We start from the raw sequence: 24690 nt of genomic DNA on the forward strand, positions 1-24690 counted from the left end.
TGACACTTTCAGAAAAGAGAGGGAGAAAAGGGAAGGGGAGAAAAAAGAGTATGAGTAAAGCACTCATGAAGCCAATGAAATGGAAAATGATTCTTTCTTTTTATCACCCAATTATAATGTGAACCATGCACACTATAATCAGTTATGTCACATGGCATTAGTTTTATAATGAACACAGCAAATTGACTTGAAAAAGCAAACCATACCTTCTGGGGGCGTTCCAATGCTGCTGCCAAGACCCAAAATAGCCATCTTGTGAATCCTCGGCTCCAGCATCACAGCAGATTCCTCTCCCCTCTCCCAGTGGGGTATTTTGACAGGCTCCAGGTGGACGTTCTCCAAGCCATCTCCCTTCAGGTTTTGCTGCATGATCTCGATGGCTCTTTCTAGGTTCTTGGAGCCACTTAGTCTGGGCCCAACAGTATCAACCAGAAGTGCCAGCCGCTCATAGGATCTGTTCTGGGCTTTACCATAAACAGTAAGGTTGATGATTGATTTAGCAACATCTCCATAGTGGGCTATTTCTTCTTTGATTTCTTGAAAAGTCCTCTGAGAGGGGCCATTCCCATATATAGCTTTCCCAGAGGCCAGGGGTAAAAGGTGAACAACACCGACAAACATGAAGAGAAGGAACTTCATTGTTTTTCCAGTCAGTTTTCTTCCTAAAATCATCTGTGTAAGGAAGAAATGTGTGTTAGGAGAAAAGAATCTCACAACTACCTGCCCATAACCCAGGGACTGCTTTTCAAATAGGAAAAACTGGTACCCTTATCAACTGGTACCCAGTTTCCATCAAATTCATAACTCCCAGGAATGAAGGAAAGAGACAGCAGTTGTCCTTATTGATAGCTTAGCATTTATTAAAACCACAAATCACATATTACCTAGAAATCAGTTTAAAATCTGCCAAAAAATGATAATAGGAAGATAACTAGGAAAGAGAGGAAGAAATAGTGGTAACAGTGATAGGAATGTGCTGTGCTGTGCTTAATCATGTCCGACTCTTTGTGACCCCATGAACTGCAGCTTGGCAGGCTCCTCTGTCCATGGGATTCTCCAGGCAAGAATACTGGAGTTGGTTGCCACGCCCTCCTCCAGGGGATCTTCCCAACCCAGGTCTCCTGCATCGCAGGCAAATTCTTTACCGACTGAGCCACCAGGGAAGCCCAGTGATAGGGCTAGGGCAGTGTTATCTGCTACCCCTTTTTCTGAACAGTAGTAGTGCTCAGTTGTGTCCAGCTCTTTGCAACCCCATGGACTGTAGCCCCCCAAGGCTCCTCTGTCTATGGGATTGGAGTGGGTTGCCATTGGCTTCTCCGGGGGATCTTTCTGACCCAGGGATCGAACCCACATCTCTTGCATCTCCTGCATTGGCAGGCAGATTCTTTACCACTAATGCCACCTGGAAAGCCCTTCTTCTAAACAGAATATGACCCAAATCCATTTCAGAGTTCCCTCTGCCTGAAAGGCCTATTGGAACTCATCCTTTGAGGCCCTTTCACATGTTACCTTTTCTTGATCCTCTCCCTAACCCTATCCCCTCCACATCCTTTAATCCTCACAACTCTATAAGACAGTTTCTTATTATTACCTTCATATTAGAATTGAGGATTCTGAGATAGTGAGAGATTAAGTAACTTTCCAAAGACACACAAAGACTTTCTAGCTCTAGAGACCATGATGTAAACAGTGCTACTCAAAGTATGGTTTGTGGACCAATGCCAGTCCACAGCTGTTTTTCCACAAAATATAAATACAAAGATTAAGAATAAACATATTCAGGGCTTCCCTGGTGGTCCAGTGATGAAGGATCCACCTTGAAATGCAGGGGGCACGGGTTCTATCCCTGGTCGGGGCACATCCCATGTGCTGCAGGGGAACTAAGCCCATGAACCACGACTACTCCACAACTACTAAGCCCGTGCTCTGGAGCCGCCAGCTGCAAGTACTGAGCCCACATGCTGAAACTACTAAGGCCCAAGCACCCTCAACCCTGTGCTCCTCAACAAGAGAAGCCACCCCAGTGAGAAGCCTGGGCACCGCTAGAGAAAGTCAGAGAGCGGCAACAAAGACCGAGCGCAACCGAAAATAGAGTAAACACACTTAGTGCTGTGCAACACAGTAGCTAATAGTCTAATGAGGTGATTACAATTTAAATTAAATTAAATAATCAGCTTCTCAGTCACACTAGCTGCATTTCAAATGCTCAGTACCCACATGTGACTAGTGGATGTTGCATTGGGCAGCACAGCAAGAACATTCTATCATCATAGGAAGTTCCACTGAATAGCACTAGCCCAGACACCTTTATAGACAATTGACAGAACAACGGTGTATTTGTCAAATCTAGTAACTAAAAAATCGTACTTTCCTTTGTATAACTCATTTTATTTTTCTAATTCACTATTATATTTTGCAAAAGTATCAGTCTGAAACAAATTCTAAATTTAAGAATCTGGTCCTTCATGACAGATATTTTGAGAAGCATAGTCATAAACTACTATAAGAATAAATTCCAAATTCAGACAGACAGCATACAAGGCCTCTCAAAATATGGTTCCAACAACCACCTCAAGCTCATCTCTCCACCTGCCCCTCTAGAGTGCACACGTTTCACTCTCATTCTCATTTCTTCTCTCTCCCTCTCTCTCTCTCACATGCACCGACACATGTACACCCCTAAGCTTTGAGAAATTGAGCACCTAAAGTGTGGCTAGTCCAAACTGAGATGTTTTGTACATGTAAAACATATACCTGATTTGATCTTTAAAATCAACTACTTCATACTTAAGTATGAGCAAACAACATAAATATTTCAGATATACTGGATTAAATATATTATTACTAATCTCACCTATTTCTTTTTACTTTTTAATATGGCTATTAGAAATTTTTACCTTATATAACATTTATATTTATAATTAGCAATATTCTACCTACACTGAAGTGGACCCTGTTCTTCAAATACCCAGGTCCTTTCATAACTCTGGGACTCTACTTACGTTTATTCCCTTTTATTGCAAGGACCTTCCTTCTCTCTTTTTTTTTTTTTTAATTTTATTTTTAAACTTTACATAATTGTATTAGTTTTGCCAAATATCAAAATGAATCCATCACAGGTATACATATGCTCCCCATCCTGTACCCTCCTCCCTCCTCCCTCCCCATACCATCCCTCTGGGTCATCCCAGTGCACTAGCCCCATGCATCAAGTATTGTGTATCAAACCTGGAGTGGCATCTCGTTTCATACATGATATTTTACATGTTTCAATGCGATTCTCCCAAATCTTCCCACCCTCTCCCTCTCCCACAGAGTCCATAAGACTGTTCCATACATCAGTGTCTCTTTTGCTGTCTCATACACAGGGTTATTGTTATCATCTTTCTAAATTCCATATATATGCGTTAGTATACTGTATTGGTGTTTTTCCTTCTGGCTTACTTCACTCTGTATAATAGGCTCCAGTTTCATCCACCTCATTAGAACTGATTCAAATGAATTCTTTTTAATGGCTGAGTAATACTCCATTGTGTATATGTACCACTGCTTTCTTATCCATTCATCTGCTGATGGACATCTGGGTTGCTTCCATGTTCTGGCTATTATAAACAGTGCTGCGATGAACATTGGGGTACACGTGTCTCTTTCCCTTCTGGTTTCCTCAGTGTGTATGCCCAGCAGTGGGATTGCTGGATCATAAGGCAGTTCTATTTCCAGTTTTTTAAGGAATCTCCACACTGTTCTCCATAGTGGCTGTACTAGTTTGCATTCCCACCAACAGTGTAAGAGGGTTCCCTTTTCTCCACACCCTCTCCAACATTTATTATTTGTAGACTTTTGGATCGCAGCCATTCTGACTGGTGTGAAATGGTACCTCATAGTGGTCTTGATTTGCATTTCTCTGATAATGAGTGATGTTGAGCATCTTTTCATGTGTTTGTTAGCCATCTGTATGTCTTCTTTGGAGAAATGTCTATTTAGTTCTTTGGCCCATTTTTTGATTGGGTCATTTATTTTTCTGGAGTTGAGCTGGAGGAGTTGCTTGTATATTTTTGAGATTAGTTGTTTGTCAGTTGCTTCATTTGCTATTATTTTCTCCCATTCTGAAGGCTGTCTTTTCACCTTGCTGATAGTTTCCTTTGATGTGCAGAAGCTTTTAAGATCAATTAGGTCCCATTTGTTTATTTTTGCTTTTATTTCCGATATTCTGGGAGGTGGGTCATAGAGGATCCTGCTGTGATGTATGTCAGAGAGTGTTTTGCCTATGTTCTCCTCTAGGAGTTTTATAGTTTCTGGTCTTATGTTTAGATCTTTAATCCATTTTGAGTTTATTTTTGTGTATGGTGTTAGAAAGTGTTCTAGTTTCATTCTTTTACAAGTGGTTGACCAGTTTTCCCAGCACCACTTGTTAAAGAGATTGTCTTTAATCCATTGTATATTCTTGCCTCCTTTGTCAAAGATAAGGTGTCCATATGTGCGTGGATTTATCTCTGGGCTTTCTAGTTTGTTCCATTGATCTATATTTCTGTCTTTGTGCCAGTACCATACTGTCTTGATAACTGTGGCTTTGTAGTAGAGCCTGAAGTCAGGTAGGTTGATTCCTCCAGTTCCATTCTTCTTTCTCAAGATCGCTTTGGCTATTCAAGGTTTTTTGTATTTCCATACAAATTGTGAAATTATTTGTTCTAGCTCTGTGAAGAATACTGTTGGTAGCTTGATAGGGATTGCATTGAATCTATAAATTGCTTCGGGTAGTATACTCATTTTCACTATATTGATTCTTCCAATCCACGAACATGGTATATTTCTCCATCTATTAGTGTCCTCTTTGATTTCTTTCACCAGTGTTTTATAGTTTTCTATATATAGGTCTTTAGTTTCTTTAGGTAGATATATTCCTAAGTATTTTATTCTTTCCGTTGCAATGGTGAATGGAATTGTTTCCTTAATTTCTCTGTTTTCTCATTATTAGTGTATAGGAATGCAAGGGATTTCTGTGTGTTGATTTTATATCCTGCAACTTTACTATAGTCATTGATTAGTTCTAGTAATTTTCTGGTGGAGTCTTTAGGGTTTTCTATGTAGAGGATCATGTCATCTGCAAATAGTGAGAGTTTTACTTCTTCTTTTCCAATTTGGATTCCTTTTATTTCTTTTTCTGCTCTGATTGCTGTGGCCAAAACTTCCAAAACTATGTTGAATAGTAATGGTGAAAGTGGGCACCCTTGTCTTGTTCCTGACTTTAGAGGAAATGTTTTCAATTTTTCACCATTGAGGATAATGTTTGCTGTGGGTTTGTCATATATAGCTTTTATTATGTTGAGGTATGTTCCTTCTATTCCTGCTTTCTGGAGAGTTTTTATCATAAATGGGTGTTGAATTTTGTCAAAGGCTTTCTCTGCATCTATTGAGATAATCATATGGTTTTTATTTTTCAATTTGTTAATGTGGTGTATTACATTGATTGATTTGCGGATATTGAAGAATCCTTGCATCCCTGGGATAAAGCCCACTTGGTCATGGTGTATGATCTTTTTGATGTGTTGTTGGATTCTGATTGCTAGAATTTTGTTAAGGATTTTTGCATCTATGTTCATCAGTGATATTGGCCTGTAGTTTTCTTTTTTGGGGGGATCTTTGTCAGATTTTGGTATTAGGGTGATGGTGGCCTCATAGAATGAGTTTGGAAGTTTACCTTCCTCTGAAATTTTCTGGAAGAGTTTGAGCAGGATAGGTGTTAGCTCTTCTCTAAATTTTTGGTAGAATTCAGCTGTGAAGCCGTCTGGACCGGGGCTTTTGTTTGCTGGAAGATTTTTGATTACAGTTTCAATTTCCGTGCTTGTGATGGGTCTGTTAAGATTTTCTATTTCTTCCTGGTCCAGTTTTGGAAAGTTGTACTTTTCTAAGAATTTGTCCATTTCTTCCACGTTGTCCATTTTATTGGCATATAATTGTTGATAGTAGTCTCTTATGATCCTTTGTATTTCTGTGTTGTCTGTTGTGATCTCTCCATTTTCATTTCTAATTTTATTGATTTGATTTTTCTCCCTTTGTTTCTTGATGAATCTGGCTAATGGTTTGTCAATTTTATTTATCCTTTCAAAGAACCAGCTTTTGGTTTTGTTGATTTTTGCTATGGTCTCTTTTGTTTCTTTTGCATTTATTTCTGCTCTAATTTTTAAGATTTCTTTCCTTCTACTAACCCTGGGGTTCTTCATTTCTTCCTTTTCTAGTTGCTTTAGATGTAGAGTTAGGTTATTTATTTGACTCTTTTCTTGTTTCTTGAGGTGTGCCTGTATTGCTATGAACTTTCCCCTTAGGACTGCTTTTACCGTGTCCCACATGTTTTGGGTTGTTGTGTTTTCATTTTCATTCGTTTCTATGCAAATTTTGATTTCTTTTTTGATTTCTTCTGTGATTTGTTGGTTATTCAGCAGCGTGTTGTTCAGCCTCCATATGTTGGAATTTTTAATTGTTTTTCTCCTGTAATTGAGATCTAATCTTACTGCATTGTGGTCAGAAAAGATGCTTGGAATGATTTCTATTTTTTTGAATTTACCAAGGCTAGCTTTATGGCCCAGGATGTGATCTATCCTGGAGAAGGTTCTGTGTGCACTTGAGAAAAAGGTGAAATTCATTGTTTTGGGATGAAATGTCCTATAGATATCAATTAGGTCTAACTGGTCTATTGTATCATTTAAAGTTTGTGTTTCCTTGTTAATTTTCTGTTTAGTTGATCTATCCATAGGTGTGAGTGGGGTATTAAAGTCTCCCACTATTACTGTGTTATTGTTAATTTCTCCTTTCATACTTGTTAGCATTTGTCTTACATACTGCGGTGCTCCCGTGTTGGGTGCATATATGTTTATAATTGTTATATCTTCTTCTTGGATTGATCCTTTGATCATTATGTAGTGACCTTCTTTGTCTCTTTTCACAGCCTTTGTTTTAAAGTCTATTTTATCTGATATGAGTATTGCTACTCCTGCTTTCTTTGGGTCCCTATTTGCATGGAAAATCTTTTTCCAGCCCTTCACTTTCAGTCTGTATGTGTCCCCTGTTTTGAGGTGGGTCTCTTGTAGACAACATATGTAGGGGTCTTGTTTTTGTATCCATTCAGCCAGTCTTTGTCTTTTGGTTGGGGTATTCAACCCATTTACGTTTAAGGTAATTACTGATAAGTATGATCCCGTTGACATTTACTTTATTGTTTTGGGTTCGAACTTATACACTGTTTTTGTGTTTCCTGTCTAGAGAATATCCTTTAGTATTTGTTGGAGAGCTGGTTTGGTGGTGCAGAATTCTCTCAGCTTTTGCTTGTCTGAAAAGCTTTTGATTTCTCCTTCATACTTGAATGAGATCCTTGCTGGGTACAATAATCTGGGCTGTAGGTTATTTTCTTTCATCATTTTAAGTATGTCTTGCCATTCCCTCCTGGCTTGAAGAGTTTCTATTGAAAGATCAGCTGTTATCCTTATGGGAATTCCCTTGTGTGTTATTTGTTGTTTTTCCCTTGCTGCTTTTAATATTTGTTCTTTGTGTTTGATCTTTGTTAATTTGATTAATATGTGTCTTGGGGTGTTTCGCCTTGGGTTTATCCTGTTTGGGACTCTCTGGGTTTCTTGGACTTGGGTGATTATTTCCTTCCCCATTTTAGGGAAGTTTTCAACTATTATCTCCTCAAGTATTCTCTCATGGTCTTTCTTTTTGTCTTCTTCTTTTGGAACCCCTATGATTCGAATGTTGTAGCATTTAATATTGTCCTGGAGGTCTCTGAGATTGTCCTCATTTCTTTTAATTCATTTTTCTTTTATCCTCTCTGATTCATTTATTTCTACCATTCTATCTTCTAATTCACTAATCCTATCTTCTGCCTCTGTTATTCTACTATTTGTTGCCTCCAGAGTGTTTTTAATTTCATTTATTGCATTATTCATTATATATTGACTCTTTTTTATTTCTTCTAGGTCCTTGTTAAACCTTTCTTGCATCTTCTCAATCCTTGTCTCCAGGCTATTTATCTGTGATTCCATTTTAATTTCAAGATTTTGGATCAATTTCAATATCATTATTCGGAATTCTTTATCAGGTAGATTCCCTATCTCTTCCTCTTTTGTTTGGTTTGGTGGGCATTTATCCTGTTCCTTTATCTGCTGGGTATTCCTCTGTCTCTTCATCTTGTTTAAATTGCTGATTTTGGGGTGTCCTTTCTATATTCTGGCAGTTTGTGGAGTTCTCTTTATTGTGGCTCTTCCTCGCTGTGTGTGGGTTTGTACAGGTGGCTTGTCAAGGTTTCCTGGTTAGGGAAGCTTGTGTCGGTGTTCTGGTGGGTGGAGCTGTATTTCTTCTCTCTGGAGTGCAATGAAATGTCCAGTAATGAGTTATGAGATGTCTGTGGTTTTGGGGTGACTTTGGGCAGCTTGTATCTTGAGGCTCAGGGCTGTGCTCCTTTGTTGCTGGAGAATTTGCTTGGTATGTCTTGCCCTGGAACTTGTTGGCCCTTGTGTGGTGCTTGGTTTCAGTGTCGGTATGGAGGCGTTTGATGAGCTCCTGTCAATTAATGTTCCTTGCGGTCAGGAGTTCCCTGGAGTCAGGGTTTGGACTTAAGGCTCCTGCTTCTAGTTATCGGTCTTATTTTTACAGTAGTTTCCAAACTTCTCCTTCTATACAGCACCATTGATGAAACATCTACGTTAAAGATGAAAAATTTCTCTACTGTGAGGGTCACTCAGAGAGGTTCACAGCGTTACATGGAGAAGAGAAGAGGGAGGAGGGAGTTAGAGGTGACCCAAATGAGATGAGGTGGAATCAATAGTGGAGAGAGTGGGGTAGCCAGTAGTCACTTCCTTATGTGCACTCCACAACTGGACCACTCAGAGATGTTCACGGAGTTATACAGAGAAGAGAAGGAGGAGGAAGGAGACAGAGGTGGCCAGAGGGATAAAAGGGGGGAATGAAAAGGAGGGAGACAGATCCAGCCAGTAATCAGTTCCCTAAGTGTTCTCCACCATCTGGAACACACATAAACTCACAGAGTTGGGTGGAGTAGAGAGGGGTTAGGGAGGAGACACAGGCAACCTGGTGGAGAAAAAGGAGAGTCCAAAGGGAGAGAGAGCAGTCAAGCCAGTAATCTCGCTCCCTAGTGAAAAATGGGTCCTGAAGATTGGGTTCTTAAAGGTACAAAATTGGTAACAAATACATAAAAGCAAAAATTAAAAATCTAGAGTAGAGTTTGGAATTTCAAAAATATGATGTTAAAGAAAAGAAGAAGGAAAAGAAAGAGAGAAAAAACGAACAAAGAAAAACAATCAAGGTCGCAAAAATTATAAAGAAAATACAGGTACAAAATTGATAACTAATACCAAAAAGCAAAAATTAAAAATCTAGAGTAGAGTTTGGAATTTCAAAAATACCATGTTAAAAGAAAGGAAGAAGAAACATAAAGAAAGCAAACAAACAAAAACAATGTCGCAAAAATTATAAAGAAAATACAGGTACCAATTTGATATCAATACAAAAAAGCATAAATTAAAAATCTAGAGTAGAGTTTGGAATTTCAGATATACAATGTTATATAAAAGAAGAAGAGAATGAAACAGAAAAAAAAAGTCATAGAAATTATTAAAAAAAAAAAACTGTAGGTACAAAATTGATAACATATACCAAAAAGCTAAAATTAAAAAACTAGAGTAGAGTTTGGAATTTCAAAAATACAATGTTAAAGAAAAGAAGAAGAAAAAAACAAAAACAAGGTCAAAAAATTATAAAATATATATATATGAAGTTTGCTGAAGAAGAAAAAAATAGGGTCTTTTTTTTTTTTGCAAAGTAATAGGTTATAAAAGTGAAAATTAAAGGAACAATAGAGGACTTAAAAATTTTTTTTAATTAAAAAAAAAAGAAAGAAAGAATGATCGTAAAAATAGTAAAAATATATCTAGGACTTTCTCTGGTTTTGTTGTATGGTGGGTTCAGTTCATTTTTGGCTAGTTCCTTGGTCCGACTTATATTTCTCAAGATCTATAGGCCCCTTCCTATGTAGTCCATAGTAACCACGGGGTTTTAATCTATTGCCCGTAGCTTCCAAGGCGTTTCCCTCTGTTATAACTTCTTCTGTTTGCTGGTCTCTTCAGTGTCTGGCTTCTGCCCTGACACAAAGGGGACGGTGGGGGAAACTTTTTTTTTTTTTTTTTTAGGCTCATTTGTTCAGTCACGCTATGGGGAGGGAGGGAGGGATGCTGCAAACAATTAACACTGGCGTGCGCTCGCAGTGCCTCAGCCACACTGGGTCTGCCCCCGCTCACGGCGCGTGTAGCCTCCCTGCCCACACTGCTCGGGCTCTAGGTTGTTCCGCCGAGAACAATCCGAGGCCGGCCCTGGGCTGCATGTACCTCCCAGGTCCAAGCCGCTCAGGTTCAGGCACTCGGGTAGTCCTCAGAGGCGCAGACTCAGTTGGGCCTGCGTTTTGTGCTCTTCCCAGGTTCGAGCAGCTCAGGTGATGAGGTGTTTGGCGAACGCCAATGCTGCGACTTATCGCCTCCCCGCCACTCCGTTATCTGGGTGTAAAACCGGCGCACCTTCTCAGGCAGATGTTGACCGTCCAGACCCCCAAGAAGTTTTAGTTAGCAAAGAAGCCTGCTTACAGTTTTATAGATAATGTCTCTCTGGGGCTGCGATTTCCCCCTTCCGGCTCTGGCTGCCTGTAACCGGAGGGGGAAGGTCTGCAGCCGGCTATCTCTGTTCAGTCCTTTGTTCCGTGCGCGGGCCTGGCGGTGTCTTAGGTTGGGGCTGGCTTTTCGCGTGGTAGATATCCCACAGTCTGGTTTGCTAACCCATATTATTTCGCTCAGATAGCGCTCAGGGTATTCAGGCCAGATTCTTACTCTCAGCGATGCAGCCGGCGCCGCGCCTCCCTGCCCAGCCCCCGCTTGCTAATGGCGTGTGCAGGCGTCTGTGCTGCTTCTCCGCTGGGGGAGTTACCGTAGGGCTCGCAATCTGCGAGTTTTAATTGTTTATTTTTTCTCCCTGTTATGTTGCCCTCTGTGCTTCCAAAGCTCGGCACAGATTCGGCATTGAGAAGGTTTCCTGGTGTTTGGAAACTTCTCTCTTTTTAAGACTCCCTTCCCGAGACGGAACTCCGTCCCTCCCTCTTTTGTCTCTTTTTTTGTCTTTTATATTTTTTCCTACCTCATTTCGAAGAGTTGGGTTGCTTTTCTGGGTGCCTGATGTCCTCTGCCGGCATTCAGAAGTTGTTTTGTGGAATTTACTCGACGTTTAAATGCTCTTTTGATGAATTTGTGGGGGAGAAAGTGTTCTCACCGTCCTACTCCTCCGCCATCTTGGCTCCTCCCCCACCTTCCTTCTCTTCACCCTGCTCCCTTTCTGTCACATATTTATATTCACTCTTCAATCAGAATACATTAAAAATCACCTCTTCTATGGGGCCTTGCCAAACAATACCCCAGAGGTACATGCATCATTTCTGTGTGTCTACCATAACTAACTCTGTGTGTATGTGTGTGTGTGTTAGTTGCTCAGGCATATCCAACTCTTTGGATATGACTCCATGGACTGTAGCGTGCCAGGCTCCTCTGTCCATGGATTTCTCCAGTCTAGAATACTGGAGTGGGTTGCCATTCCCATCTCCAGTGGATCTTCCCGACCCAGGGTTTGAATCTGGGTTTGCTGCACTGCAGGCAGATTGTTTACCATCTGAGACATCAGGAAAGCCCATAATTAACTGTATTATTAACTAATATATTTATTTATAAATCTGTCTCTCCTGCTCTCAAAGTCAAGCAGGGTAAATTACTCATCATTTCATCATTATATCCATACATAAGCACTCAATACTTTTTATGAAGGAGTTAATAATACTTTAATCTCCCTAGGTCTCAGCCTCCCTAGAGTACGAGAGTACTTGTCTTTGCCTCCTTCGCAAAGAAGCTATAGGAATTAAAAACTTGATATCATATTTAAAATTATTTTGAAAAATTATAAAACTATACATTGCTGCTGCTTCTCTTTCATTATAACTACAGTTGACCCCTGAACTACAGTTGATCTGGTGTGAGCTTCCCAGGTCCACTAATAGGCAGATTTTTTTCTGATAAATACTACAGTAGTACAAGATCCAGGGTTGATTGAATCTGTGTATGCAGAACCATGGATCCAGAGGGCTGACTGTGGGATTTCAGGGTCCACCATGGGTCCTAGAACCAATACCTCTCCTTGTTCAAAGGTCAACACATAGGTTTTTTTCATTTCTACAGGTACTGTACTGATGCTTGTGTTAAAAGTTAAATTTCATTAAACCATCAAAACATTTCACCAGATTGAAATTTATAAGAAAAGAAAAAAAGAGGTTCATAAGTTATCTATTAATTAGCACTAACCACAAGTATCTACTTCTTATTAAAAAAATTCTCTAAGCCTTCTGCAAACATTAATTAATGATTTCATAATACATTTCTAGTGATGGATTAGAATCATATTATGACAACACTGTAGAGATACCAGTGAACTTAGGGATCCCTAGTCCATACCCTCCTTTTATAGAACGTTAATCAAGGCCTGTGATATAATTCCCAGGCAGCTGACAAGCCAGCAACTACAATCAACCAGGTAAGTGGTCCAACTAGCACATACTTCCTAAAGGATTAAGAATGATTTTCTTATAGGAAGGGCTTCCCTGATAGCTCAGTTGGTAAAGAATCTGCCTGCATTGCAGGAGACCCTGGTTAGATTCTTGGGTCAGAAGGTCTGCTGCAGAAGGGATAGGCTACCCACTCCAGTATTCTTGAGCTTCCCTTGTGGCTCAGCTGGTAAAGAATCCACCTGCAATGAGGGAGACCTGGGTTTGATCCCTGTGTTGGGAAGATCCCCTGGAGAAAGGAAAGGCTACTCACTTCAGTATTCTGGCCTGGAGAATTCTACTGGTATAGTCCGTGCAGTCACAGAGTCAGACAAGACTGAGCCACTTTCACTTTCTTATAGGGAATTATATGCATTAACATATAATAGAAGTTCAGTGAAGGATACCTAAAGGCAGTCTGAGAAGCAAATACACATAATAAAATATATGTATATAGAGTAGCACCAGAACAAAGAGAACAAAGGGGATCATGAAAAGCTACAGAAAAGACATAATATCTGAAGACAGGCTCAAGAAATGGCTGCTGCTGCTAAGTCACTTCAGTAGTGTCCGACTCTGTGCGACCCCATAGACAGCAGCCCACCAGGCTCCTCTGTCCCTGGGATTCTCCAGGCAAGAATTCTGGAGTGGGTCGCCATTTCCTTCTGCAATGCATGCATGCATGCTAAATCGCTTCAGCTGTATCCGACTCTGTGCGACCCCATAGACAGCAGCCCAGCAGGCTCCTCTGTCCACAGGATTCTCTAGGCAAGAATACTGGAGTGGGCTGCCATTTCCTTCTCCCCAAGAAATGGCTACAGAAGCAGAAAAAAATGAATGGCATCCCTATCAGAGGGCCACCAGAACATCATCTGTTCGTCAATCCTGGTTGTCCAGAAAATAATGGGGCCTGAGTCTATCATCTTTACATCTTTTTGCATATATGTCAACTGAATTAATAGGTAACACATCATTTTGATAATAATTCTTAATGCTTCTTAACATGGTCAGTTAAATAAATTTTGACATTGAAAATGATATAATTACTTTAAAACATAATTCAGTATCTTTGAGTATTGTTCTGAGTACCTTAACTTCACTGTTTCTTTAAATCCCACAAATGCAATAAATACTTATTTTTAAAAGGAATTTAAATTTTTTTTCCCAATGGATCAGTTTTTCCCTGAGTATAAAATTTTCTAAGATCTAAGGCACAAAACAATGCATTACACAAGAAATCACCTAGAATATTTGACATAAGTAAACACTAAATACATGTTAGTTGATTCTAAACCTAGTTCTCCTCTGTAACATAATCAGAAAATTACCAATGTAATACTTGGCTAGAATGCGTAATTATATATCTCTCCAATGGAGCACTACAAGAATATTATAGTTTATTTTATTATTATTGTTTTTAGAAAGGTACATTAGCCCAACTAAGATATGTCCTCACTAATAACTAGCATAAATAATTATAACAACTAACAGTCTATATTTGGGGAGGTAAGAAAAATGGACCAAGATATTTCTATATCACATTCCACTCAAGAAAAAAACAAAAATATCATATATAATTTAAAAACACAAGGACTATATAAAATTTGTACAAATCTGATATACAATTTGTACAAATCTGATACATTTGTACATTCCTAGCAAGAAATAAAGGATTAAAATAGTGAAATATACAAACAGAGTAAGACTAAATAAAAGCCAATAATCAAAAACAACTTGAAGAAATTTGTTCCTAATTCGCAGATTTAGGAACAAATTCTCAAACAAATGTTTGAGAATTACTCATCTCAAACATTTCCCCATTATAATTGTAAACGGAGCTTCATTTCTCCAGCCATTTAACAGGAATGTACTGAGCACCTTACCTACTAAGCACCAAAGACACAAATGTTTAAGATAATACTCATACCCTCAAACAGCCGTCAAGTATAGTAAAGAGACAGATAACGTGAAAACCAGATAACTGAGATGGTTACAAGGTTCTGTGAAAACAAAGTGGAGGGGCGGTTAGGAGGAGTTTCCTGGTGAAAAAGGCACTGTAACAGGGGACTTAATAAACAGTTCCCACCACATGTGTAGGAAAAGGAATGGAGGCAGGGATGGAGGGAGGGGTGGAGGGAGGGAGGGATGGAAGAAGGAAGGAAGGATAGTTTTCTTTTTGATCTTCAGTACGACCTGCTCCTTAGCACAAAGAATCCACACAGATTCCACATCAGGACAAGGACAGCATGTAGTTCCTCAAAATCCCCAATCAAGCCACTAGTTATTACTTATGTGGGTTATTCCTTGGAATTTTCACAGAGGGAAAAATAACCCATGCTTACAAAACATGTGTTTGTCAAATAATTCATTTACAAAGACATTCAAGATTTTATTTAATATCCCTAAAATACTAATAACCCGATTGAAAAAAAAAATCTAGCACACTCTTGAGCAAATTATAGGACACTTGAAAAAACACACACTTTTAAAATATTATTTTTGTACACAAAAGTTTGAAGTCATTGTTCCTTTACTTGAATTCCAACTGTAGAAATATTAAATGCTATACTCTTCAAAATCTTAAGCAACTATTTTAAAACACTCATGCTGTATCATGTCTTTGAATTCAGAAAGTTACATATTCAAAGGAACCTTTGGAGCACTGTTTGAAAAAAGACTTTCTTTTCATATATTGCCTTCATGAGCCATAGTTACAGATTATCTTTTTCACAAAAAGAGATAAAATTGAAATGTCATTTTCATTCTTTTCTACTTAAATTTGGAAGGAAACTTAAACAAAACCAACTTTGCTTCTGCTGTGAATTATATTCTCTCTAATAATAGGTTTATATTTTGAGGAAACAAAACAAAATCCTTGCTTCTATTTCTAAATCTTTTCCCTGAAATATTATTGTTTGAAAATGTCTCAGGCTATGCTAGAAATGCCACAATGAATAGACTAAGTGAAGTGGAAAAGGACACAATGAAAAGAGAATGTGCTGAAAGACAGAAAAAGTAAGATTTAGAGACTGAGATTTTTATTGATTTTTTTATTGTGTCACTTTTTCTGCTAAGGACTGCATATACTACTTATATAAAGACTTAAATATGTTCCTTAAACTTACATTGCTGAACAGGATTCACTGACATAAATTTAACTCTTTGTCTTCAGCCTAGCATGTGTAGCAGATACAATGTCCATAATTGCTAAATACTAGTTTAGAAACTGGCACATCAAAATTCACTTTCTGACTCCCACTAATGCTCCTAGATTTATAATAATTAGCCTTTTAACCATCTTAAGGAAGATTCTCTCCTTTATTCAATTCAAAGCTCAAACAAGACCAACCTAGACAGCATATTCAAAAGCAGAGACATTACTTTGCCAACAAAGGTCCATCTAGTCAAGGCTATGGTTTTTCCAGTGGTCTTGTATGGGTGTGAGAGTTGGACTATAAAGAAAGCTGAGCGCCAAAGAATTGATGCTTTTGAACTGTGGTGTTGGAGAAGACTCCTGAGAGTCCCAAGGACTGCAAGGAGATCCAACCAGTCCATCTTAAAGGAGATCAGTCCTGGGTGTTCATTGGAAGGACTGATGCTGAAGCTGAAACTCCAATACTTTGGCCACCTGATGCAAAGAACTGACTCATTTGAAAAGACTCTGATGCTGGGAGGGATTGGGGGCAGGAGGAAAAGGGGATGACAGAGTATTAGATGGTTGGATGGCATCACCAACTCAATGGACATGGGTTTGGGTGAACTCCAGGAGTTGGTGATGGACAGGAAGGCCTGGTGTGCTATGGTTCATGGGGTTGCAAAGAGTCGGACACGACTGAGCGACTGAACTGAACTGAACTGAACTGCTTTCCATAGCTTATATCCAATCATTCATTCAGTTCTTCAAGAAAACTCATTGAGAACTTACTATCTACCAGGAGCTGTGCAAGAATTTGGAAAAGATAAAAAAATTAGCAAGACTCAGTTCCTACTGTTAGTAGACACTGTTAATTACTAATTTAATATACATCCCTCCCTTTTCTTTCTAAACAAAACTGGATTTTATTTGGGGTGCAAAGTGTCCAGCCCCATTAATCTAAGCCTTTTGCTCTTAATATGGATGGCACCAGTCTTATAAGATGTTTTGTAAATGTGGTGGGTAGGGGAGAGAGTATTTGGTTGTCATAAAGATGTAGGGGTCCTACTAGTAATGAGTTGGCAGAGGCCAGGGATACTAGACATACAGCAATGTGGAGGGAAATCCTGTCTACTAAGAACTCTCCTATATTCTACACAGATTTTTATTTTAATGTGAAAACCTATTATTTGAACCTTGACCCTAACTCTATTGTACATACAAATACATGCAAAACTGGATTTTGTGCAGTTTTAATGCAAGCTGACTTTTTCAAGAAGCAACCACCATGTATATCAAGGGAGGACTATACTGTGCTTTTTTCAGGATTTTACTGAGAGCAGTTCATCATTTCGGTGAAACCCCAGTGACAACACTACTCCTGGTATTGGAAACACCATCAACCCTGGGCCCATCTGCATTCACTGCGGCCATGTTCACTATGTAAGCATCTGAATATGTCATTATGTCACCTAGTGCAGTCATGCCTGGGCATGTATGTTTTGAAGTGCTTTATTATCAATTACCTTTATTTAATGGCTTCTTTATATTACAGTTAGGATAGCACAGTGATTTACCTGAAAATATGCAAAACCACCCTTATGGCAGAAAGTGAGGAGGAACTAAAAAGCCTCTTGATGAAGGTGAAAGAAGAGAGTGAAAAAGTTGGCTTAAAGCTCAACATTCAGAAAACGAAAATCATGGCATCTGGTCCCATCACTTCATGGGAAATAGATGGGGAAACAGTGGAAACAGTGTCAGACTTTATTTTTCTGGGCTCCAAAATCACTGCAGATGGTGACTGCAACCATGAAATTGAAAGATGCTTACTCCTTGGAAGGAAAGTTATGACCAACCTAGATAGCATATTCAAAAGCAGAGACATTACTTTGCCAACAAAGGTTTGTCTAGTCAAGGTTATGGTTTTTCCTGTGGTCGTGTATGGATGTGAGAGTTGGACTGTGAAGAAGGCTGAGTGCTGAAGAATTGATGCTTTTGAACTGTGGTGTTGGAGAAGACTCTTGAGAGTCCCTTGGACTGCAAGGAGATCCAACCAGTCCATTCTGAAGGAGATCAGCCCTGGGATTTCTTTGGAAGGAATGATGCTAAAGCTGAAACTCCAGTACTTTGGCCACCTCATGCGAAGAGTTGACTCATTGGAAAAGACTCTGATGCTGGGAGGGATTGGGGGCAAGAGGAGAACGGGACGACAGAGGATGAGATGGCTGGATGGCATCACTGACTCGATGGACGTGAGTCTGAGTGAACTCCGGGAGTTGGTGATGGACAGGGAGGCCTGGTGCGCTGCGATTCATGGGGTCGCAAAGAGTCGGACACGACTGAGCGACTGATCTGATCTGATGCAAAAGCATATGATTTGTGATGCTTTACTCAGGATAATAAAGCAGGCATTATAAATTACTTGTTTTGCTTTTTTTTTTTTTTAAGAGGCACTGCATCTAATAGGATAGAGAACTAGTGATTTAAGTGAACTCAACAATTCTCTTCCACACTCATCCTGCTTACTTTTTAACCAGAGAAGACCCTGTGATCCAATTCTACTCAAAGATAACCCAAACAGAAGCAGTTGACAAAAAATGGCCATAATAATAGAGCTGCATCAGCTACTTTGTAACCATAAGGGTAACTCCAAGAGTACTGGTCCTGAGATCACTGAGCAGTTAAACCAACATCAGCACCACCAATCTGTCTGTTATGTGAGAAAAATAAACTACATTTGTTACAGCCACTGTTAACTGGATTTTCTGTTATTTACAGATGTCAACAGTTGGTAAAGAGTCCGCTGCAACACAAGAGACCACGGGTCAATTCCTGGGTTGGGAAGATCCGCTGGAGAAGGAATAGGCTACCCACTCCAGTATTCTTGGGCTTCCCTTGTGGCTCAGCTGCTATGTGGGAGATCTGGGTTCCATCCCTGTGTTGGGAAGATTCCCTGGCAAACAGAAAGGCTACCCACTCTAGTATCCTGGCCTGGAGAATTCCATGGACTCTATAGTCCATGGGGTTGCAAAGAGACACGACTGAGCGACTTTCACTTTCACCTTATATTTCTAATTGCTATAATACTTTCAGGCCTTCTTGGGGATCCACAATTAAATACATTATTCATACTAATTAACACCATAAGTGCAGTCAGTTCAGTTCAGTCCCTCAGTCGTGTCTGACTCTTTGCGACCCCATGAATTGCGGCATGCCAGGCCTCCCTGTCCATCACCAACTCCTGGAGTCCACCCAAACCCATGTCCATTGAGTCGGTAATGCCATCCAACCTCTCATCCTCTGTTGTCTCCTTCTCCTCCTGCCCTCAGTCTTTCCCAGCATCAGGGTCTTTTCAAATGAGACAGCTCTTCGCATCAGGTGGCCAAAGTATTGGAGTTTCAGCTTCAACATCAGTCCTTCCAATGAATACTCAGGACTGATCTCCTTTAGAATGGACTGGTTGAATCTCCTTGCAGTCCAAGGGACTCTCAAGAGGCTTCTCCAACACCACAGTTCAAAAGCATCAATTCTTTGGCCCTCAGCTTTCTTTATAGTCCAACTCTCACATCCATACATGACTACTGGAAAAACCATAGCCTTGACTAGATGGACCTTTTATGGCAAAGTAATGTCTCTGCTTTTGAATATGCTGTCTAGGTTGGTCATAACTTTCCTTCCAAGGAGTAAGCGTCTTTTAATTTCATGGCTGCAGTCACCATCTTCAGTGATTTTGGAGCCCAAAAAAATAAAGTCAGCCACTGTTTCCACTGTTTCCCCATCTATTTCCCATGAAGTGATGGGACCAGATGCCATGATCTTCGTTTTCTGAATGTTGAGCTTTAAGCCAACTTTTTCACTCTCTTCTTTCACTTTCATCAAGAGGCTCTTTAGTTCCTCTTCACTTTCTGCCATAACGGTGATGTCATCTACATATCTGAGGTTATTGATATTTCTCCCGGCAATCTTCATTCCAGCTTGTGCTTCCTTCAGCCCAGCATTTCTCATGATGTACTCTGCATATAAGTTAAATAAGCAGGGTGCAATATACAGCCTTGATGTACTCCTTTTCCTATTTTGGAACCAGTCTGTTGTTCCATGTCCAGTTCTAACTGTTGCTTCCTGACCTGCATACAAATTTCTCAAGAGGCAGGTCAGGTGGTCTGGTATTCCCATCTCTTTCAGAATTTCCCACAATTTATTGTGATCCACACAGTCAAAGGCTTTGGCATAGTCAATAAAGCAGAAATAGATGTTTTCTGGAACTCTCTTGCTTTTTCCATGATCCAGTGGATGTTTGCAATTTGATCTCTGGTTCCTCTGCCTTTTCTAAAACCAGCTTGAACATCAGGAAGTTCACAGTTCACATATTGCTGAAGGAAGGAAAGTTATGACCAACCTAGATAGCATATTCGAAAGCAGAGACATTACTTTGCCAACAAAGGTTCGTCTAGTCAAGGCTATGGTTTTTCCAGTGGTCTTGTATGGGTGTGAGAGTTGGACTGTGAAGAAGGCTGAGTGCTGAATATTGATGCTTTTGAACTGTGGTGTTGGAGAAGACTCTTGAGAGTCCCTTGGACTGCAAGGAGATCCAACCAGCCCATTCTAAAGGAAATCAGTCCTGGGTGTTCATTGGAAGGACAGACGTTGAAGCTGTAACTCCAATATTTTGGCCACCTGATGCGAAGAGCTGTCTCATTTGAAAAGACCCTGACGTTGGGAAAGATTGAAGGCAGGAGGCGAAGGGGACGACAGAGTATGAGATGGTTAGATGGCATCATCGACTCAATGGACATGAGTTTGGGTAAACTCCGGGAGTTGGTGGTGGACAGGGAGGCCTGGCATGCTGCAATTCATGGGGTCACAAAGAGTTGGACACAACTGAGTGACTGAACTGAACTGAACCAGCCAACTGAATTTGAACTCACAAGGTCATTAAGGATGCCCTTGTTGCTAAGTCCAATAATAACATTTCAATTCCTATCATATGTAACACCTAAATCATTGACCATCATGGATAACCTCACCTTCTTCAAATACTCTTCTTTCTATATTTCTACTCTCCTTCTCAATCTTTCTTGTAGGGTCTCTTTTCTCCATATATCCTTGTAAAGTTTAAAAATAAAATAAAATTTAAAAAAATAAATAAATAAAAAATAAAGTTTATTGTTTCCTAGGGATTTCTCCTGGAGAAGACAATGGCATCCCACTCCAGTGGGATTTTCTTGCCTGGAAAATCCTATGGATGGAGCAGCCTGGTAGGCTCCAGTCCATGGGGTCGCTAAGAGTCGGCAACAACTGAGTGACTTCACTTTCACTTTTCACTTTCATGCATTGGAGAAGGCAATGGCAACCCACTCCAGTATTCTTGCCTGGAGAATCCCAGGGACAGAGGAGCCTAGTGGGCTGCTGTCTATATGGTTGCACAGAGTCGGACACGACTGAAGTGACTTAGCAGCAGCAGCAGCAGCAGCAGGGATTTCTCCATAACCTACCATAAGAAGGCTTCATTAAATGTCTCTGCCACAGAACATATCACCCTGAACATGAATAAGGTATGGGCATTGAAGAAACAAGGGAGGAGAACTTAAGGAAGAGAAACAAATTCTAACAGCCATGCAAAGAACCCGGTGTATGACATTCCTCTTTCTTTTGGAAGATAGTACAGTAACTGTGGGTTAGTGAAGTAATGAAAGCTGGGCTAAGGGTACACTGAGTGGCAGTCCCATTCGCAGAGGCAATCCCAGGAGCTCTGGGTTGGGAGGTGTGGGGGTGACAACCTGCTAAGACATCTACCACCAGACCTCTCTCCTTCCACTGGCCACACTGAACACCCAGGGCCCCACTCTACAAATGTCAAGTGACCTTCTCTCTCTTATCCCTTCATAGCCCATCAGGATGAGATACAGGGCTAACTCCTTTTTGTCCCTTGACATTTTATTGCTTACCAGTGAGCCGTTTTGAGAAATTTTAAGAAAATTGTTTGGGCTCACTTTACCAATTTTTTTTCCAGATTTCTTTATCTCTTTCTTGACTATATAAGATAACAAAGCCTTAATTCCTACTGTTCAAAAACAGGCATATTTGTCATATAACTGAATGTTACTGACTTTTGACCTACATCATGCTGAGACTAAGAGCAATAAATATGAACCTTCCTTACATGTTGCTTCAGTGAAACAATATGATTAAAATGCCAATAAATTAAATCTACCATGAACTCTAGGACAAACTCCATCTTCTTGGCTTGCAAAATCTGTACGGAAACTTCAAATGGATAATGAGACAGTTCTTGGTCCCTTTGTTAGTGAAGGATGCTGGACTGACAATGAGGGTGGATCCCTTTGAGAACAGAGGTCTGTGATCAGTGACTCTGCCACACGTGCACACATCTGCAATCAGCAGCCATGCCAAGCACATACAGTTAACAAAAACACAGAACAAGTCATGAAGAATGCAGCCCATACCCTTTGGGGAGCCAAATACAAAGCAGGTAATCATAGACATAAGTATTTCTGAGGTCCCATGATCTGAGAGAAGTGAAGAAAGGGACAAAATGCCATGGGATTTTAGTCTCATAAAGTCCTAGTTTTCTAGAACTTGGACCCCCAAAGTAAGAGTAATAATAGGAAATGTTTCATTTCTGTCAATAAAACCAGTGAAGCATTTGTCTTTGATCTGGTGATGTTAAAAAAAAAAAAAAAAAACTACTACAAGGCACAGCAGTCTCTTCCAGAGGAAAGGCAGAGAATATGGCCCTTCTTGAATAAGACAAAATGCAAAAGGCTTCCAGAGACTCTGCTGCAGAAAACTATAAAGCTAGAGATATATAGATTTAATTACGACTTGCCAATACAGGGTTACAGTAAGCTGACTGTACTAATGGGTTTTTACTGCTAAACAGCATGTTTTCCCCCATCTCTCTTCCCCTGAACTGGTTAATAATAAGTTCCAAGGAGCACTCTGGTAGAGATATTAGTAATTTCCTTTGGAACATGCCTTTTTGTTTCCCTCGCTTTAGCCAGCCCCCCACACCCCATTCTATAAACACAAAAGCAGAAAAACTCACTGAATCGTGCTGCAAACACAGTTCTTATTACAGCCCAAGCCAGGGAGGCCTGTTCAGCAAGTCACTAACTGCAAAATTTGCTATTAAACCTGTCAGACAGACCTGGATGAAACTGTGGGCTTCACTAAACAGCTGTTAAGTTTCATGAGCTTAAAAAGAAAATATCATCTAGCTATGCACTATTAACAGAAACTCACCATTCAGTTTTAAAACCTGATCTGCCGATACTCTTTTCCCCAAATCCTAACATTTGCTCTCTGCTATGAAATGGCTCGGAGAACGCAATGGCACCCCCCTCCAGTATTCTTGCCTGGAAAATCCCATGGACGGAGGACCCTGGAAGGCTGCAGTCTATGGGGTTGCACAGAGTTGGACATGACTGAAGTGACTTAGCAGCAGCAGCAGCATGAGATAGCTGCCACACAGCACCATCAGCAAACATGAGCTGAGACAGCACACACACACACATACACACACACACACACACACACACACACGCTCACTTGACAACAGTTCGTGCTCCCTCCTCTTGCAGTGGGAGCACTCAGCACCTGTTGCTTCAGGCTCCTACACCTCTCAGTGGTGTCAAGGAGAGATGAACGCGCTGAGCCCTCCCTATCCCAGTGGTCACACATTAATCAGAGGTGGCAAAATAAAAGAGTTAAGCCAAACGGATTCACAGTAATGGAGCTAAAACAATTACTCAAAGTGCTTAATCAGTCAATGTAAAATAAAACCCTGGTAGCACTCCATCAGAGCACATCCAGCCAAATTATCCTGGAGAGAAAGAACACTCATAAAACAAGTTTTCTACAAAGTGGAGAAAGCAAGGTGATACAGCAGATGTTTGACAGCAGGAAATTAAAAAGCCAATTTTAAAAAATAAAAAAAGGAATTAGGGAGACACTTAGAGAGAGATGAGTTTGGAGTGTGGAACGACAACAGTGGGGAAAATATATCTCGGCCCAGAGGTGAGAAGGGAGGAGAAAAAAAACCTTAAAGAGGCATGGAGCACCGGCTGAAAGTAACTTTTCTTAACTGGAAATTTCTAAATCCAAAAAGGAACTTATTAAAAGACAATCACACTTATCAGGAAACTGTATGATTTAAAGGATAATGAACACAGACTTAAAGAAAAGATTCTCGGATCCCAGATAGAAACTGCAGAAGAAAAAAAGGAAACGAGAATGGTTACCTCTGGGGAAAGACAAAAAAAAAAAAAAAAAAAGGCTTGGGAGGACGGAGAAATAAAAGGTACCACAGCTCGTCTGGGTTTTGGTGATTTATTCCCCATATCTGACTCAAAAGATGAAAAGCCTAAATAGTCAGGTCACTCAAATCATTGTTATGGGAAATGAGGTGAGGAAACACGGAGTCGGGAATAATCGCCCATAATTGCCTAGAGGTCTGCTCAATCTGTGAAGGATCGGCCTGTTTCCTAAATGCAGTGCGTGTGATTTCCCTCCAGAGGATGCAGGAAATTGTACCCTTTGAAACAGATGAGAAGTTTTGGATAACATCAGCTTCGACTGGAAAGCCCCCAGGTAATGAGTCGGCAGCTTAGCCTGCACAGCAGTGTCGGATACGTTTAGTAGCAGATGAGGGGAAGTTTGTTGTGACAGCTGGGCAGAAAAACAGGCCTGAAGGTTAGGTTAGGTGGATCTGCAACAGGAGACAGTGGTTTGGGTTTGGAAAAAGCAAAGATGTCTTCGGATGAGGAGTACACAGAGAGATGAACAAGAGAAAAACGCAGTGCGGCGGAAGTAGAGGAGCCAGCGGTGCAGACTTCTTGGCATCGTTTCTGTGTCAGGAAGACCTGCTCATCGATGAGAACGCCCACCCAACACAGTTGTA

The 24690-nt window shown here is 40.3% G+C and overlaps 1 protein-coding gene across 3 annotated transcripts in view; it reads right to left on the minus strand.

The window, feature by feature from the left end:
* Positions 1-24690, minus strand: part of CPQ (carboxypeptidase Q) — a 560471-nt gene that overhangs the window by 428106 nt on the left and 107675 nt on the right. For all 3 annotated transcript variants that reach the window (NM_001076248.1, XM_005215675.3, XM_015474539.3), the window contains exon 2: positions 207-672. In NM_001076248.1, coding sequence (NP_001069716.1) covers positions 207-639 — 433 coding nt within the window. In that variant the 5' untranslated portion in view covers positions 640-672. The remainder of the gene's footprint in view (positions 1-206; positions 673-24690) is intronic.

This window comes from Bos taurus, chromosome 14 (assembly GCF_002263795.3).
Source record: "Bos taurus isolate L1 Dominette 01449 registration number 42190680 breed Hereford chromosome 14, ARS-UCD2.0, whole genome shotgun sequence".
Classification (NCBI taxonomy): domain Eukaryota; kingdom Metazoa; phylum Chordata; class Mammalia; order Artiodactyla; family Bovidae; genus Bos; species Bos taurus.